We start from the raw sequence: 17,914 nt of genomic DNA, 5'->3' as shown, positions 1-17,914 counted from the left end.
TCATATGAGGTCAGTTTTATCAATTGCCTAAACAAATGTTCTGGCAGTGACCAAAATAGTATCAGGGATAAATCATGATTGCCTTCATTGACAGCAACCTAAGTAAATATACATCACGAAACTTTCTAATCTATTTTTTCCCCACTCCACTTTTATGTCTCTTTTTTTCTTTTTTTGAGATAGGGCCTCACTCTGTCACCCAGGATGGAGTGCAGTGGTGCAATCTCAGCTCACTGTAGCCTCAACCTCCTGGGCTCAAGTGATCCTCCCACCTCAGCCTCCTGTGTAGCTGGACTATGGATGTGCCACCATGCCCAGCTAATTTTTGTATTTTTTGTAGAGACAGGGTTTTGCTATGTTGCCCAGGCTGGTCTCCAACTCCTGAGCTCAAGCAATCTGCCCACCTCAGTCTCTCAAAGTGTTGGGATTACAGGCGTGAGCCACCACACCTGGCTCTTTTTTCTTTTCTTTTCCTTTTTTTATTTTTGAAACTTTCTAATGTTTTATAACTCACTTATGGATCTATTTTCTATGAACACATCTAATAATTTTTAAAAGTGTTCCTGCTTTAACATGCAATACCATCTGGAAATACAGAATTCTTCTAGTTTACAATTATCTAAAACAGTAAATGTAAACTTCTACCTAAACATCGAAATGTAGTTTTGAACTTCTACCTAAAGAAGTTTAGATAACACTGGTTTCAAATACATAGCACTCAATAGTACAAACCCATCTCACAGTGAAAATGAAGATCCTGGACTAGGGTCAGGCCCCTATTTTCCTGGCTGAATACCATATAATATGTAATGTATTTCCTTCACTCTCCCTTCAAAATGGATAAACGTATGAAAACTAATTCTTGTTCTATGGTTAGCTTCCAAAATAACTGAGCTAGCCCCATGTACACTTCTCTGCTTTTTTTTTTTTAAAAAAAAACTTTGGTTTTGCCCTCTGTAATTTTTTTCTATATTTTATTTTACAGTTGTATTACAGTATTTTACAGTCGTACTAAGGAAGATTATTATCTCCAGACTATTCTACACTCCAGGAAAAGACTAAGTAGGCTGTCTGATGCTGGCTGGGAATCAATCCTAGGATTGAGGAAAGAGTAAGACTACAGGTGAGTTTTTGTTTGTGTGTATGTGTGTGTGTGCTTGTGTTTAATTCCACCACTTCTGGAGATTAACAACCTAAACTTTAGAGAGTTGGTTCAGCAAATAGAGGGTGAAAAGGGTTCATTAAATGTCAAGCATGGGCAGTGTGCTTTCCATTGCCTTGCTGGTACCGGAGACACCACCCAAACTCAGTGGCCAACTGTTCTGCCACCTCTGGGGTAAAAAACTACACACTACTGTAAGTATAAATGTTACCCTACTCCTTTATTTTTCTTCCCTTGAGGTTTTAAGGATAACTTCAGAATGAAGAAAATAAAGTTCAATCAATTAATTTAAAATATTTTTTAGAAGAAACTGTTCCAACCCTATAGGTTCTAGGCCTAATATAATAACTCTGAAATAGAATAGAAGGCTGTTATTTCCCCCAGAGGCTGTTACATTTGTCTCCCAAAGAGCTTGGTTCTTCTATATGCTAATGAAATGTTTGGGGCTTGTCTCCTTCAAAAGAAAAAAAAAGTAAATGTTATTTTTCCCCACAAAGTCTTTTACCTTCACCACCAGAGAGGGGCTGCTGGTTACTTGCTTCTGAAAGTGGCTGTCTAGCTCGCTTAGCATGAGTCATAGACCTTGGAGCTGCTGTGGGCCTCTCAGCCATTTTTCTCTGAAGATTCTCTCGCCTGGCACGGGTTCGCTCCAGCAGTTTCTACATAAATAAATATATCAGTGTTAAAACACTAGTTTAATCAAAGGTTCATAAATTGCAGTATCTTCTAAAATCACCAATTGCCATACAGGATGACAGTTAAACACATTTCAAAAGTGAAATCCTAAGCAATTACGTCAAGATTCACTAAATGAGTACCCCAATGTCATAATTATTACAGGAATATTACAGGGGGAATAAAATATGTAAAGTTAGTTATATAAGATTTTTAATGGCCACAAATTTTTTCTGCTTTCATCAAAAGACAGAATCTATTTCTTCACCCTTGAATCTGGGCTGGCCTTGTGATCTGCTTTGACCAATAAAATATGGTACAAGTGATATTGTGAGACTTTTAGGCATCAAGAGATTTTACAGTTTGGGGTCTCTCTCTCTCTCTGCCACTAAGTGAACATGCCCAGGTTAAGTCTACTAGAGACACATGGCCCAGGTGATGGTCAGTATCAACTACCAAACATGTGAATAAGGCCATCTTAGACCATCCAGCTCCAGATAATCTGCCAGATCACTGAAGATTCCTGCATGACCACTGCAGAGACAAGCAGAAGAACAGCCCGGCTGAGCACAATACAAATTGTTGACCCACTGAATCATGAGAAATAAGAGTATTGTTTTAAGCCACTATGGTAGGCAAAATAATGGTCCCTCAAAGATTTTTTGTCCTAATACCCTAAACCTCTGAATATGTTGCCTTACAGGGCAAAAGAGACTTTACTGATGTGATTAAGAATCTTTAGATGGAGATAATCCTGAATTATCTGGTCAGGCCCAACATAATCACAAAGGTCCTTATGATGGAAAACACAGAGGCAGGAAGATCAGAGTCAGGGAAAATATGACCATGGAAGCAGAGGTCAGAGTAATGTGATTTTTGGCTTTGAAGATGGGGGAACGGGACAAGCCAAGAAATACAGATGGCCTTTAGAAACAAGAAAAGTTAGGAAACAGATTCTCCCCTACAGCCTCCAGAAGAAACACAATTCCACTGACATGTTGATTTTAACACAGTAAAATCCATTTCAGATTTCAGAGTGAGACCCTGTCTCTAAAGAACTGTAAAATAATGAATATGTTATTTTAAGCCACTAAATTTGTGATAACTTGTTACAGCAGCAAAACTAATAGAGCCACTAAAATCTGGGGTGGTGGTAAGCAGCAAGAGATAAATAACATATTAGTCCTTTGAAAACATAAAACACTTCCTAAGAGGAAAGAAAAACAAAATAATCTTATGTTTTATTTAACTAAATATTAACATATAATAAAATGGTTTTAAATTGAAATCTTAGCCATTCCATAAAGTCATGAATACTCCTTTCTACTCTGAATCAACTGATGTTCCTATTTTAAGTCAATTTTAGTAAAACTCAAACACAAGACCCTGTAAAACAATTCATTTTCTTTCAAATGCACACAACTAAAGGAGGTATGCAGATTATTATTACTGCCTTGCATACTCAGATACAGTAGTTAGTGCAGGCTGAAAAATTAAATTCCATTTGACTCTTTTTAATTCCTTAAAATACAGTAACAATTTTTTAAAAATCTGAGTATGTAAAAGAAATATGAGCTAAATTTGAAAGAAGGCACACTCTCTACTCTTCTTAAGAATGATTTCTAATTTAAAGTTCATTGAAAAAAGTGACACTAAATTGAAATGCTCTAATCACTGAAAAAATAATTTATGAACCAAATGGCTTCCAAAATACAAGACCTTCACCCGCTAAATAAAAGTCCTTCAACAAATTCAAGAATAAGCATATTGTTTCACAAATCCATATGTGTCCGATAATTTCCCCCCATGATACAATATGAGAACTAAAAATAAAATACTAATCCTCCCAACCAACTGAACAGATCCCCTCTTGATGAAGGGGACCCCAGAGAAACCTTAAAAACTGAGTTCTCAGCCATGATGGGACAGGAGGCCGCATGCACCTTGTTATGCCCCTCCTTTTGCTGTTTAGACACAATAACTTATGAGCATTAATGTTAAATAGAGATCATAAGACTGACAGAAGACTCTTTGTAGCAATAAGATATCAAATTATAAACAGGATCAAGCCTAGGCAACAAAGCAAGATCCTGTCTCTGCAAAACATACAAAAGTTAGCCAGGCATGGTGGGGCACATCTGTAGTCCCAGCTACCTGGGGGGTGGGGTGGCTGAAGCAAAAGGATTACTTGAGCCCAGGAGTTCAAGGCTGCAGTGAGCTGTGATCGCTACTGCACTCCAGCCTGCGTAACAGAGTGAGACCCTGTCTGTAAACAAATAACTAGGACCTAAGGCCATGCCAGGCAAGGGTTAAGTCACAAACTCCCTACACTTAAAAAATAAACTATCTTCTAACTGCCAAAGTTTTCCTTTTACTCTAGTAGCTGAACAAGCACTGACCTTGAGATAAGCAATAAATATTAAAACAATTGCAGCTCATCCTCCGTCAGACACTGACTAACCCTCCTGCTCCACAAGCTACAGCTACAGCTTTAATTGGACAAGAGATTGATTTCAATAACTCTCTCTCAGTAAGAAGACCACCAACCATGAACTGATTCTGGCCAGTTTACAGAGGCTGCTCACTTGAATGCCTTCATGTCCCCACCTCACCTTTTGACATATAGGGCCCAACTGTAATGTATTTACACGTTAAGTCTTCATCCCAAAGTGAACGTGGGATGCATGTAACTGCACGTTTGTTCAGCACCCACCCATCAGGACCCCTTTGTAAATACTCATAGCTCTGCCTATAACCTGTTGAATATGTATACCTAGCTAACCCTTTAGGCATAAATCCCTCTTCCAGCTTCTCCTCTCTTGAAGTGCCTGTTTCCAGTCTCTGCCCAAAGCTATTAAATATGTTTCCCAGCCTGTCAGGATGGCCACACTGTAGGCTGTAAGCCTTTATAAGAAAGTCTCTGCTGGGCACAGTGGCTCATGCTTGTAATTCCAGCACTTTGGGAGGCCAAGGCAGGCGGATCACTTGAGGAATTTGAGACCAGCTTGGCAAACACGGTGAAACCCTGTCTCTACTAAAAATACAAAAATTAGCCAGTTATGGTGGTGCATGCCTGTAGTCCCAGCTACTTGGGAGGCTGAGGCAGGTGAATCACTTGAACCTGGGAGGCAGAAGTTACACTGAGCCAAGATCGCACCATTGCACTCCAGTCTGGGCAAGAACGAGACTCTGTCTCAAAAAAAAAAAGAAAAAAGAAAAAAGAAATAATGTCTCCTTTCTAAATTAATAAATTTGTAATTTTTCAATTGCTATATCTCTCACTTCCCAGATACAACACTAGCCTAATTATATTCATTCATGGACATGCCCACATTCTGGTCAGTTAGAACATTTGTGAGTCAGTACAGCTTCAGTTACCATGAGCAGTAGGTCACAACAAAAGAATGTGATTTTGTCATTCAAACATATATGAACGTTCTATTGCTTACAATAGATTCAAAAATTCCCAGATTAAAAAAAAATTAAATAGATACACAAAAAAACTTCCCTAATCTGTGAAGTAAAGCTATAAACACCAAAGGTTATTAATGTAAAAGAAATTATATATCTGAAATATATAAACTCAATAGCTCAATAAACGTAAGTAGCCGTTCCTTGTAATAGTATATCAGGAATTTTAAAACTCTTTTAAATACAAGGTATATTCCTTGAAATATCACACCTTTCTCAAACAGTGTAGGCATTAAAAAAAAAAACCCACTGCAATAACATATTCAAGAAGTAAGATAGACCACATGTATGAATCTCAGATAACTGAAGCTTATAGTCCCTGAACAACTTTTGCCACATACACCCCAAAGTCATCTCTGACAAATTTTTCTAGGAGATTTTACTAATTTCCTTGCCTTCTTTAACACAGTAGACTCAATATAAATTAACTTATTATTTTCAATATGCTCTAGCAGCTCTTCCCCAGGGACCTTCATTTAATTCTGGAAAATAAGAGAAATTCCACTAAAAATGGTAGTGGCATGTTTATTTGCTTACTTATTTATATGCGGCCTGCAGACATAAAAGGATCTAAAGCGTCTACAATAAAATATGCTTCTGTGAAGTATTTTAATTATAGCTTTTTCTCTTTTAAGGTTTTTATAAAGAAAGTTCTGGATTGGTACACTTCACTCTGGGTTTCTTTGTAGTATTCTTGTACTGGGATGACTATCACGTGTGAGTAGAGCTTCAAACTCTTGACGTTATGAGTAGTGAGTTTATGGTTTTGTCACCTGGGCAACACTGCGAGACTCTGTCTTAAAAAAAAAAAAAAAGAGTGCCAGAACAGTATGAGCGACCACAGGGAGGAAGACCGATGCAGAACAGTCTTGTTTGAGGAAAAGAGAGTTTACCATGATTGTAACCTTTCTCAACTGGAGTTACCAAAATAATTCAGCCCTAATACCCTGGCGTTAATATGATAGACTTATTTCCTGTGTTTGTAGGGTGGCATTGAATTATCCTCGGGAGAACTGAGAAAATAGTCTCTCAATTTTCCTGTGTACCATGGTTCTGAGAGGAAACCCTGGTTGAGAGAGTCATTTTATACTGACTTTCAGTTGATAGACAACTGTACCAGTAGCTCATTTCACTGTGCAAATGTTATGAATGCTATAATTAAGCACCCAAGAGTTGGAATCAATTCAAGTAGTTCATTCATTACCTATTAAGGAAAAGACGTCTAAGCTGTTTTTCCAACTGCAAGTGATCTAACTTCTCATAATATAAACCATACATATTTCTGAGCACATCCTAAAACGATCTAAACAGGTAAAGTTTCTTTCAATTGAGATTTGTACTACCTTCAGAATGACATTTTTAAGTAAAATGAAGTGCAATTTTCAGCCAACTTAAAAATGCTTTGTTCCTGTCTGTTACTTAGGGAGACACATAGGGCTAATGTTTTAAGGAATCCTATTCTAGTTTAGCTAAAATAAATACACCCTTTTCGACCTCAGTGTAAGTGAAAGATATTTGGTGCATGACCAGCCCTATTTTAAGGCTAATACAAAAATAGGCTCTAGATTTTTCTATTAGAACCTTTAAGGAAGGTGAAAAAAATTGATGTATTTGTCCCAAGATGATTAAGAATTTGAAACAGAAAAATAGATTATGTCATGCTTGAATATAAGTAAACTCTAATTGCTGAAACCTGTAATTAATATCTTATACATAACTTATAGAATTATAATTACATCTCCCCGAAAGAATTACCACTCTTCACAGCATTTAAGTTTTTGAATCAGTGTAAACAGTTTTAGGTCCACTTTGCAACACTCAAAAACTAACAGTTTGAAATTTGCACAACAGCCTAAAGAAAGAGGAACTGTCCTGGAATAAAAGAGGGTGGACAACTGGCAACCCTGAATGTGACAACGCACATTCTCCACAAAAGCTAAAACTAGAGAAATCGACACAATAACCATGTAACCCATATGCAATCTCAAAGGAACAAAAGATGAAATAAGTACTGTAATTATATGCCCCAGAAACACCGAAAAGTTTATTTCTTTCCTCTAAAATCGTGAGCTGATAGTTTTGCTCGGTACACTTGCATTGTTTCAATTAAAATGGTCAGTCCCGGGTATGAACTTCTTCGTTAGTTAGCTGAACAATGGGATCTCAAGGAACTACTGGCTTTTTATGAAAGAATGCAGTGATTTCTAGCACCTGCTTATTTTAACGTTTTGCTGTCATTTCATTAGCATCTCCCCTGCGGGCTGCGTGAACTCCGCAAATCACACATCCTACTGCCTTTCCCGGCGGCAGCCGCTCTGAGTCACCGGCCCCGGACTCCGCCCTGCAGGGCATTCCAGCTGCTTCCAGCAGGACCCGTTCCGCAGGCCTGCGCCTCACTCTTGCTGCGCCAGGACTGCAGAGGGACATGGTAAAAACCGGGGCTGAAAGACCTCTCGCAACAGCCTTTTAGGACAGACTCAAAGCCTTCCTCCCTGAGTTTTATCTGTAGGACCGAAACAACAAAATCTCAGAGGAACCGGCATCCTCAGCCAGCCCGACCCCCGCCCGCACACACTGCGCACGCGCGCACACACGCGCCCTCCGCCCGGTGGGGGTTCGCCCAGAGGTTGACAGAGGAAGGTGGGTGGGGGCCGAGAGCGGTGGGTCATGGCTGGCTGCACCCGCAAACTCACTCACCTCCGTAAACGGATCCATCGCCCCAGGCGTCGGACTACGAGACGATGGAAACGGTGGTTCAAATTCAGGAAGAGAAAAGTGAGTCTCAGCTCAGTGTGTCTCCTGGAAAAAACCAGGAGTCTGAGGCGGGGGAACTCTCCCACAACCAGCTGTCCTCTCCTCTCGGCTTCCAGTGTCGGACTCGGCCTCTGCAGCCGTTCAAATTTGAATTTCAGCGCCGAGCCGCGAGCATGCGCGCTGGGCGGAGCCGGGGCGCCCTCTCCCCGCCCCTGCGCTCGGTCACGTGGCCGCGCCGGGCCGGGTGGTTCCCAGGGGCGGCCCCGCCTCCTTCCCGGCCCCCTCCCAGCCCTCGCCGCGGGGTGGAGGCGGGCAGCGGGGAGCTTCCTGCTCTCCAACGGCGTCGGGTTCCTGGCTCCACCCCCAACAACCACACATTCCCCTCAGCTTTAAGGCGATTGCTTCACACCAACCGCGTTTGGGTGTTCCCGCCTTCCTTCATTCCTAAATAAAGTATTAAGGCCGGGAGTAGTGGCGCAGGCTTATAATCCCAGCATTTGGGGAGGCTGAGGCTGGAGGATCGCTTGAGCCCAGGAGGTCATGGCTGCAGTGAGCTGCGATCTCACTACTGCACTCCAGCCTGGGCGGCAGAGTGAGACCCTGCCTCAAAAAAGAAAAAAAAAGGATTAAGAGCCCTTGTGTTGGCCGGACATAATCCCAGCACTGTGGGAGGCCGAGGCGGGCAGATCACGAGGTCAGGAGTTCAAGACCAGCCTTGCCAACATGGTGAAACCCCGTCTCTACTAAAAATACAAAAAAATTAGATAGGCATGGTGGCGCGTGCCTCTAATCCCAGCTACTCGGGAGGCTGAGGCAGGAGAATTGCTTGAACTGGGACCCGGGAGGTGGAGGTTGCAGTGAGCAGAGATCACACCACTGCATTCCAGCCTGGGCTACAGAGCCAGACAAAGAGCCCTTGTGTTTCAGGTGCTGCTAGCCCGTTGGCTTTCAGTAGCTTTGTTTCCCAGGTCACACCCAACTCCTAGTCCCCAAAAGGGGGACTGCAGGCCTGGCCCTCAGAAAAGCCAGTTCCGGTGGGTCCCCGACACTCTAAGCCAATGAAATAAAGCTAAAATTAACAGACTGTGTGAAGCGTTCATGCACAATTTTTTATTTTAAATTCCATCCAACTGTGTACAGTGTTAGAGCGGGCGGAATTCTAACAAGCCCTCTATCTAGTTCAATCCTTCCTTTTACAGCCGAGAGAAGGGACACCCGAAAACGTTAAAGGAACTGGTCCAAAGAAATGAAAACCCCGTTCTCAGCTCATGATCCGTTTTCCACACTAGCTAAGGCTGTGTCTCCTGCTTATTCTTTGTAGAGTACTCCAAATTGTAAGATAGGTTACATAATTTCTGTATCAGATTCATTTCTTCTATAACAAGTCTGTGCAGGTGAAGATGACAGTTCTTGATTTGTTCATCTGAAAAGTTAACAGTGACTGTCCATGAGCTGAACAAAACAGAACTATTCCTCCCAACTAAGTGGTTTCAATATGTTTAATAATATGTCCATCTTAGCAGTCAGTCAACATTACAAAAAGAATTTACTAATATTTTTAATTTGAATTTTTGTATGATAGATTGTACGTGACTGAAATCAGGGCAAGAGGTAAGGGAAATATTGCTTGGGGTCAGGACTCCACCCAGTTAGCCAAATCGGTTAACCCATGGGTTTTTTTTTTTTTTTTAACCTTTGTGGGGAGTCATGGACTCCTTTGAAAATATGTTAAAACTGACCCTCTACCTAGAAAAATGACCATTTAATCATAAACTATTTAACAGGATTTTGTGAAGTTCATGGACACCAGGAGAAGAACTTCTGATTTAGCCTGTTTGTATTTTAGTTTACTCATCTGTGTAACAGGAATAATCATCTGCCCTGATTTCCTCAGAGTTTTTAGGAGGGGCAGATGAAAAATGGAGAGACATAATCCAAAAATATTCCGTAATAACACACTGTCCAAGTGTGTAGTATATGGAATTATTAACATTTAACCCAGAATGTGTTACTTATGAACAAAGGAAAAAGATACTTCCATTTTTTTCAAGTGTGACAGGAAAGGTGTGTATGTATTTGGGGCGTGTCTTGTGTGTATGCGTGTTTTAAACAACGTTGGAAAATGAGTCATTAGAAATTTATGTAGCCGTTGTGCCTTCTGGCTATCACTTCTATGAGCCTTAGTTTCTTTGTATCTACCTCAACTAGATTCTAGTTAAGACTAAAAGAGGTAAGGCACCTAGCATAAGATAGCTACTCACAACATTTAGTGTATCTTCCCTCACCATCCCACTATGTCTTTGGTTTCTACCTTGCTAATGATGATGATAGTAATAATGGCAACCATCACAATTAAATAACTCCTAAGACTGAAACACCTACTATGTGCCAGAAACTATGGTAGATATTCAAGTCTACTCTCCTAGGGTACTACAATTGTCTCCTACTATACCTCCTTTCATTCTTAACCCCCGGTAGTTCATTCTTCAGTTTCTAGGCTAGAATGACTTTTATCTTTTTAAAAATTGTGTTATATAACAAATAAAAAAAATTGAAAACAAAAAAATTATGTTATGAAATACAATAAAAATGTGAATAATAAAACATAACCATATACCAGCCACCTAGCTTAAAAAAATATAAAACATCCCACATGTAATTGAAGTCTCCTGTGTGTCCCTTCCTATTCTCATTCATCTTCCCACTCTTCCAGGGTAAAACTATCTTGATTTGATGTTTATCATTCCCATAGAAATATGTATACTTTTATCACATCTACATGTATATCCATAACAATATCTAGTGTTTTATATATAAATTTTATTTGCAGAATGTGAGTCTTTCTGCAACTTTTTCTGGCCCAATAATATCTTTATGGGATTTATCCTCACTAATAACTATAGCTGCATTTCATTCATGTTCACTGCTAAATTTTATTATACAAATATACTTGTAATTTATGTACCCATTATCCTGTTAATGGACATTTAGCTTATTTCCAGTTTTTCATTCCAAAGACCCCATGATGCCATGACTATCCTTTATATGCACATGCAAAACTTTCTCTAGAGCAATATACCTAGGAATATTATTACCAGATATTAAAAATAAACTGCTCTTCAAAATGGTCATAACAAATGATACTCCAGTCAGTAGTATATGCCCCTGGCTGCTGCTCTAGTTCCTCCCCAATATGTGGATACATTTTAAGTTTTGCCATTCTTGTTTGAGTGCCTTTCTCTTATCACTAGTGAAGGTGAACATGATTTTTTATTTATTGGACTTTCAATTTTCTTTTTCTGTGATTTTCAACTTTATATCCTTGCCCATTTTTCTGTGCAATTATTTGCCTTTTTCTTATGGATTTATAGGGTTTTTGTTGGTTGTTTACTATTTTCTGGGAAAATAAACTTTGTTGGTTTTTCGGCTTGCCAATTTTTTGGTTTGTGGCTTGTCTTTTTACTTTATGATGTTTCAGATGTACAGAAGTGTTTAATATAACTAATGATACACACACACACATACACACATACACATATACCATATATATTTTCCTTTAGGGTTTGTGTTTTTTATGCCTTAAGAAATCCTTCCATACCCTGAGATAACAAAGATGTTCTGCTGTACTTTCTTCTAAATATTTTAAAGTATGGCTTTTCATGCTTTTGTCTTTATCTGGATTGATCTTGTTTTTTATATGGATAACCAGTTGTCTTAGCAGCAGTTATTAAATTGTCCATTCTTTCTCTCATTGACCTGTAATGCCACTTTCATCATATATCAACTTTTCTTTTTTTTTTTCCCTGAGACAGGGTCTCGCTCTTTCGCCAAGGCTGGAGTGCAGTGGCCTGATCTCGGCTGACTACAACCTCTGCCTCCCAGGTTCAAGCGATTCTCCTGCCTCAGCCTCCCAAGTAGCTGGGACAACAGGCATATGCCACCAAGTCCGGCTAATTTTTGTGTTTTTAGTAGAGTTGGGGTTTCCCCATGTTGGCCAGGCTAGTCTCGAATTCCTGGCCACAAGTGATCCACCCAACTAGACCTCCCAAAGTGCTGGGATTATAGGCATGAGCCACTGCGCCTGCCCAACAGTTCTTTCTTTATCTTATTTTATTTTATTTTATTTTATTTTTTGAAATAGGGTCTTGCTCTGTCACCCGGGCTGGAGTGCAGTGGCATGATCACAGCTCACTGCAGCTTCAAATTCCTGACCTCAAGCAATCTTCCCATCTCGGCCTTCCAAGTATCTGGAACAACAGGTGCATGCCACCACAACCCGCTACTTTTTAAAATTTTTTGTAGAGACAGGATCTCACTTTGTTGCCCAGGCTGGTCTCCAACTCCTGGCCTCAAATGATCCTCCCACCTTGGCCTTCCAAAGTGCTGGAATTACAGGTGTAAGCCACTATGTTCAGCCTCAACTTTTTATGTACACATAGGTCTATGTCGGACTCTATTCTGTTCTACTGGTCTATCTATTCCTCTCCCAATATCACACTATATTAGTTATAAATGTTGATATCTGGTAGGGCAAATTCCAATTCAACTTGGATTATTTTGCCTCATTGTTCTTCCACATGAATTTTAGGGTCAGATTCTCAAGATCCAAAAAGAAAAGAAAAAAGAAAAGAAAATCCTCTTCTGATTTTTAATTCAAATTGCACTGAATTTATCACATAATTTGGAGAGGATTCGCATCTTTGTGACAGCAATGCTACCCATTTATGAGCATGGTATATCTTCATTATACCTGCTAAAAATGTCTATAACAAACTTACATAAAGATCTGTAAACTTTTGTTAAATTTATTCCTACGTATCTTTATTGTTGCTGATCTTTTTAGTTTTAGTAATTTATTTATAGAGAGGGATCTTTTTCAAATGTAAATTTTGCAGTGTCAATTCCTTGTTTGGAGCTGCTCTATGTCTTTCGTTGTAATTAAAATGATATCCAATAATATCCTTATCATACCTACAAGGCCATGCATGATCTGGAATCTACCTGCCTCTCCGAATAACCTAGTATTCTCCTAACATCACAATACTTTCCCTTTTTTTTTTTTTTTTTCACTGTGCTCCAGCTTCAGGCCTTTTTTCTGGTCATAAAAAAATGCCAAATTTCTTCCTGCCTCAAGGACTTTCCACTGCCTGGACACTCTTCCTCTAGATTTAGCATGTCTGCTCCTCGTTATTTGGGCCTAAGCTTGCATGTGCTACCTCCTGAAAGAGGACTTCTTTGATCAGGTGGCCACCCCCGTCTTCTCTGCCCACCAATCACTTTCCATTCTATTACTCTGACTTCTTCATCACGTTTGCCACTATCTGACATTATTTTAGTTATGTATTTATGTTTATTAGCTAGGCCTTCCTACTAGAGTGTAAGCTATGGCAGTGCAGGGACTTGTTTATAGCTGTAACCCAGCACCTTCTGGCACATGAGTGCAGTAGATACTTGTTAAATAAATGAATATAAGCATAATTCTTATTCCTATTTTAGAGATGGGAAAACTGAGATGCATAGAGGCTAAGGGATTGGCCTAAATCATCAAAAGTGTCTTCCCTACTTATTTATATAAAACACAAAACTTCCCAAGTTATTTAAATAAAACCCACAACATAATATATTAATTTAAGAATAGAACCAAGAGTCTGAAGTAGAAATAACTAGAGATTAAAGATAGCCCTGGAAAATGAGTATTTGCTCCAAGACCTGCTCTTTTAAACAAAGGAAAGAATAATTATGTCTCTTGCAGATAAAATTGCTGATAAAAAAGATGAAAAACACAAAAATTTGAAAGCAGGGACTGCAACAAAGACCCTCCAAATGCTGTATATTTACAGTTAATTTTTCAAAATACAGTCACACACATTTGTATTTTATATTTTATACTATTTTTATACTTTTAAAAATACTATTTATATTTAATTTTTAAATTTTTAGACTATTTATACTTAATTCACAAAGTAATACAATAACACAAATCTTTTTATTTTTACAGGGAGAGAAAAGGCCAAGACCTAATCATAAGGCAGTGGCAAGAAGAGCTAAACCCAAGTTCTCTACCTCAGGTTATTTGGCTGAAGGGCCACTTCTTTTACACTTTTTAAAATTATTATTATACTTTAAGTTCTGGAGTACATGTGCAGAACGTGCAGGTTTGTTACATAGGTATACACGTGCCATGGTGGTTTGCTGCACCCATCAACCTGTCATCTATATTAGGTATTTCTCCTAATGCTATCCCTCCCCTAACTCTCCACCCCCCTACAGACCCTGGTGTGTGATGTTCCCCTCCCTGTGTCCATGCGTTCTCATTGTTCAACTCCCACTTATGAGTGAGAACATGCGGTGTTTGGTTTTCTGTTCCTGTGTTAGTGTGCTGAGAATGATGGTTTCCAGCTTCATCCATGTCCCTGCAAAGGACACGAACTCATCCTTTTTTATGTCTGCATAGTATTCCATGCTGCATATGTGCCATATTTTCTTTATCTAGTTTATCATTGATGGGCATTTGGGTTGGTTCCAAGTCTTTGCTATTGTGAACAGTGCCGCAGTAAACATATGTGTGCATGTGTCTTTATAGTAGAATGATTTATAATCCTTTGGATATATACCCAGTAATGGTATTGCTGGGTCAAATGGTATTTCTAATTCTACACATTTATTATAATGAAGAAACAACAACCATCAAAGGATGTTATCTATATGTTATTGAAAAGGGCTATTTTACTTGTTACTACTCTCTACTATTAATGATTAATGGTATTAATCTTTACTATTAATGATTCTTAGTGTCACATAGATTTTTTTCTAGTTTAATTGATGAAGATGTTTCAGATTCCAGAGTGAGCATGAACATATTGTGCTTTCTGAACATATTATATTGTTTCCAAAAACCAGTGCAACTACAGGCATAACTCCTTTATTCAATAGACTAATCTCAAAATGCATACAACTTTAATCTCCTTTTTATTTTCTCACGTGGTTAATAAGGATATTAAGATAATTCATATTTAAAGGACCACAGTAAATCCTTTCATAAAGAGTAAGAATTATTTTATGTACTTATCACACTATACTTTTTATATTGGTAACTTTTCTTTTCCATACCTAGATTTCTTAAAGCTATTTTTGGCTGGGCATGGTGGCTCACGCCTGTAATCCCAGCACTTTGGGAGGCCGAGGCGGGTGGATCACGAGGTCAGGAGATCGAGACCATCCTGGCTAACACGGTGAAACCCTGTCTCTACTAAAAGTACAAAAAAATTAGCCGGGCCTGGTGGCGGGCACCTGTAGTCCCAGCTACTCGGGAGGCTGAGGCAGGAGAATGGTGTGAATCCGGGAGGCGGAGCTTGCAGTGAGCCGAGATCGCGCCACTGCACTCCAGCCTGGACAACAAGGCGAGACTCCATCTCAAAACAAACAAAAAAAGCTATTTTTACAAAACTTAATTTTTTAGTGATATCATAGAAGTCACTCTTAAATATTACAGAAATAACAGAAGCCAGTGTTTCCTAAATATCAATTTATTGAACATCAAATATAACATCTTAAATTTTCCTCCCATGCAAACAGACATTTTGCAAATCTTCTTTTTTTTTTTTTTTTTTGAGACAGACGCTGTCACTCAGGCTGGAGTGCAGTTGCACAACTCTGCTCACTGCAACCTCCGCCTTCCAGGTTCAAGTGATTCTCCTGCCTTAGCCTCCCGAGTAGCTGGGATCACAGGCACCCACCACCACGGCCGGCTAATTTTTGTATTATTATTGTTTTTTTTCAGTGGAGACAGGGTTTCACCATGTTGGCCAGGCTGGTCTTGAACTCCTGACCTCAGGTGATCTGCCCACCTCGGCCTTCCAAACTGCTGAGATTACAGGCATAAGCCAAAGCGCCCGGCCACAAATCTTCTTAAATTTGATACAAGAGAATGTAACAGATTTATTGCACTCCATTGATGTCTGTCATGAATTTAGTGATCTTCTAAACACTTCAAAAATTTCTCCTCACATGCTATTTCCAGACCCAGGGTTCATTTATTCTTTCATTAATCCTTCCAAATGCTGGGGTTCAGGACATACACTTTCACTCTCCTCTTTCCTGCTTCTCAGAGTCTTTGACACCATCCCAGTTTTCCTCAGTCCCATTCATGCCTGGCACTTAATAGGCTCTCAAGAAATGTTTGCTGTTTGCTGGTGTATTCTCCGGGACCACAATCTCCTTCATTTTTTTTTTTTTTTTTTTTTTTTTTTTGAGATGGAGTCTCACTCTGTCACCCAGACTGGAGTGCCGTGTTACCATCTTAGCTCACTGCAACCTCCGCCTCCCAGATTCAAGCGATTCTCCTGCCTCAGCCTCCCAAGTAGCTGGGATTACAGGTGCCCACCACCATACCTGACTAATTTTTTGTATTTTAGTAAAGACAGGGTTTCACCATGTTGGCCAGGCTGGTCTCAAACTCCTGACCTCAGGTGATCCACCTGCCTCGGCTTCCCAAAGTGATGGGATTACAGGCATGAGCCACCGCACCCGGCCTCCTTCCTATACTCTGACCTTAACATTCCTCAAACCTTCCAACTGTACTGACCTCCTCCTCCCTTTTCATCCACCCACATGTATGACCACACATGGACTCCAATCAACACTTGGAAATGCTCCAGCTCCAAGATTTCAAACCCCAAACCTGGTCTCCTGATTCTAATCTTGCCTCCTTATCTCTTCTTCACTGCTGCTCACTCCTCCTAAACCTGCAAGTCCCCTCCCTTCTCCCTTCCAGTCCTAACCTTCAGTTCATTCTCCTTTTTCAGCTTTGGGCCCTAACTGAAAATATTATAGCTTGAGCTTTATAGCTATGCCCAGGTATTAACCTTGATCTCCTACCATACCCTTTTCTAAGAGGGCACATGCCTCATACGTAGCTCAATCTATTTTGAAAAGGAGGCCAAGAAAAAAGGGAGTTTAAAACAAAACAAAACCACCAGCCTGGCCAACATGGAAACCCCATCTCTACTAAAAATACAAAAAATTAGCTGGGTTCAGTGACGCATACCTGTAATCCCAGCTACTTGGGAGGCTGAGGCAGGAGACTCGCTTGAACCTGGGAGGTGGAGGTTGCAGTGAGCCAAGACCGTGCCACTGCACTCCAGCCTGGGCTACGGAGTGAGACTTTGTCTCAAAACAAAACCTTAGAGCAGTCAGGGAATTTATAGATCACCTAATCCAGCTTCTTAAAATAGTAGATGAGGAAACAAGACTGTGAATAGTCTAAGATTTCCAGATTCTGCCATCGTCCTTTCTTGGGTCTCTTCCCAAACACTGCCCATCCTCCTTTAAGCCTCACTTGCTCCTTCCCAGCCAGACCTCAAGAGAAACTATTTTAATACCACTCTCCTTGGTCTCTTGTCCTTCTTGCTGCACTTAACTTGCTAATCTCTAACTGTTCTGTTTTCCTGGCTTGCTCAACATTGCCAGAAAAAGACAAGAAATTGAGCCAATTCCATTTCAAATTTATTCCACTGGACCATTAATGTTGCTCAGAATCCATTTGAATAATTTGAATCAGAATCCATTTGAATCCCTATCACAGTCTCGATCACATTTCCCATCCCACCCCTTTACTCTCTGCAAATGACATTACCACCCACTTTGCTTAGTGTTCAGTGCCAAGGAAAGCACTCAGAGATGAGAACCCAATCACCTGCTGTTCATTCCTGAATAAACCCTGCTATTTGCCACCTCTATGGCATGCTCATCCTACTCCCACTACCAAAATGCCCTGCTCATCACCTTTGAATTTCTAAATACGAATCCAGCTAAATATTATATCTTACAAGATTTCTTACCTAGTCCAAAGTG

The 17,914-nt window shown here is 39.9% G+C and overlaps 2 protein-coding genes across 16 annotated transcripts in view; one reads left to right on the top strand and one right to left on the bottom strand.

Moving 5' to 3' along the window:
- The window catches only part of ANLN (anillin, actin binding protein), a 63,577-nt gene extending 55,289 nt beyond the window's left edge, over positions 1-8,288 (bottom strand). For 13 of the 14 annotated variants that reach the window (XM_055347609.2, XM_055347611.2, XM_055347612.2 and 10 more), the window contains exons 1-2: positions 8,006-8,152; positions 1,668-1,821 (exon numbers count right to left, since the gene is read on the bottom strand). In XM_055347609.2, coding sequence (XP_055203584.1) covers positions 1,668-1,821; positions 8,006-8,023 — 172 coding nt within the window. In that variant the 5' untranslated portion in view covers positions 8,024-8,152. Of the gene's footprint in view, positions 1-1,667; positions 1,822-8,005 lie in introns of all 14 variants that reach the window. The other variant, XM_031012810.3, reaches the window with a different exon arrangement.
- The window catches only part of MATCAP2 (microtubule associated tyrosine carboxypeptidase 2), a 65,828-nt gene continuing 55,863 nt past the window's right edge, over positions 7,950-17,914 (top strand). The window contains exons 1-2 of one of the 2 annotated variants that reach the window (XM_055347622.2): positions 7,950-8,083; positions 14,061-14,130. In XM_055347622.2, the coding sequence (XP_055203597.1) occupies positions 7,976-8,083; positions 14,061-14,130 (178 nt within the window). In that variant the 5' untranslated portion in view covers positions 7,950-7,975. Of the gene's footprint in view, positions 8,084-14,060; positions 14,131-17,914 lie in introns of those variants that run through there. The other variant, XM_055347620.1, reaches the window with a different exon arrangement.

Source organism: Gorilla gorilla, chromosome 6 (assembly GCF_029281585.2).
Source record: "Gorilla gorilla gorilla isolate KB3781 chromosome 6, NHGRI_mGorGor1-v2.1_pri, whole genome shotgun sequence".
In the NCBI taxonomy this organism is placed as follows: Eukaryota; Metazoa; Chordata; class Mammalia; order Primates; family Hominidae; genus Gorilla; species Gorilla gorilla.
Note: the sequence above shows the minus strand (reverse complement) of the source record. Positions and strands in the feature narration are given on the sequence as shown.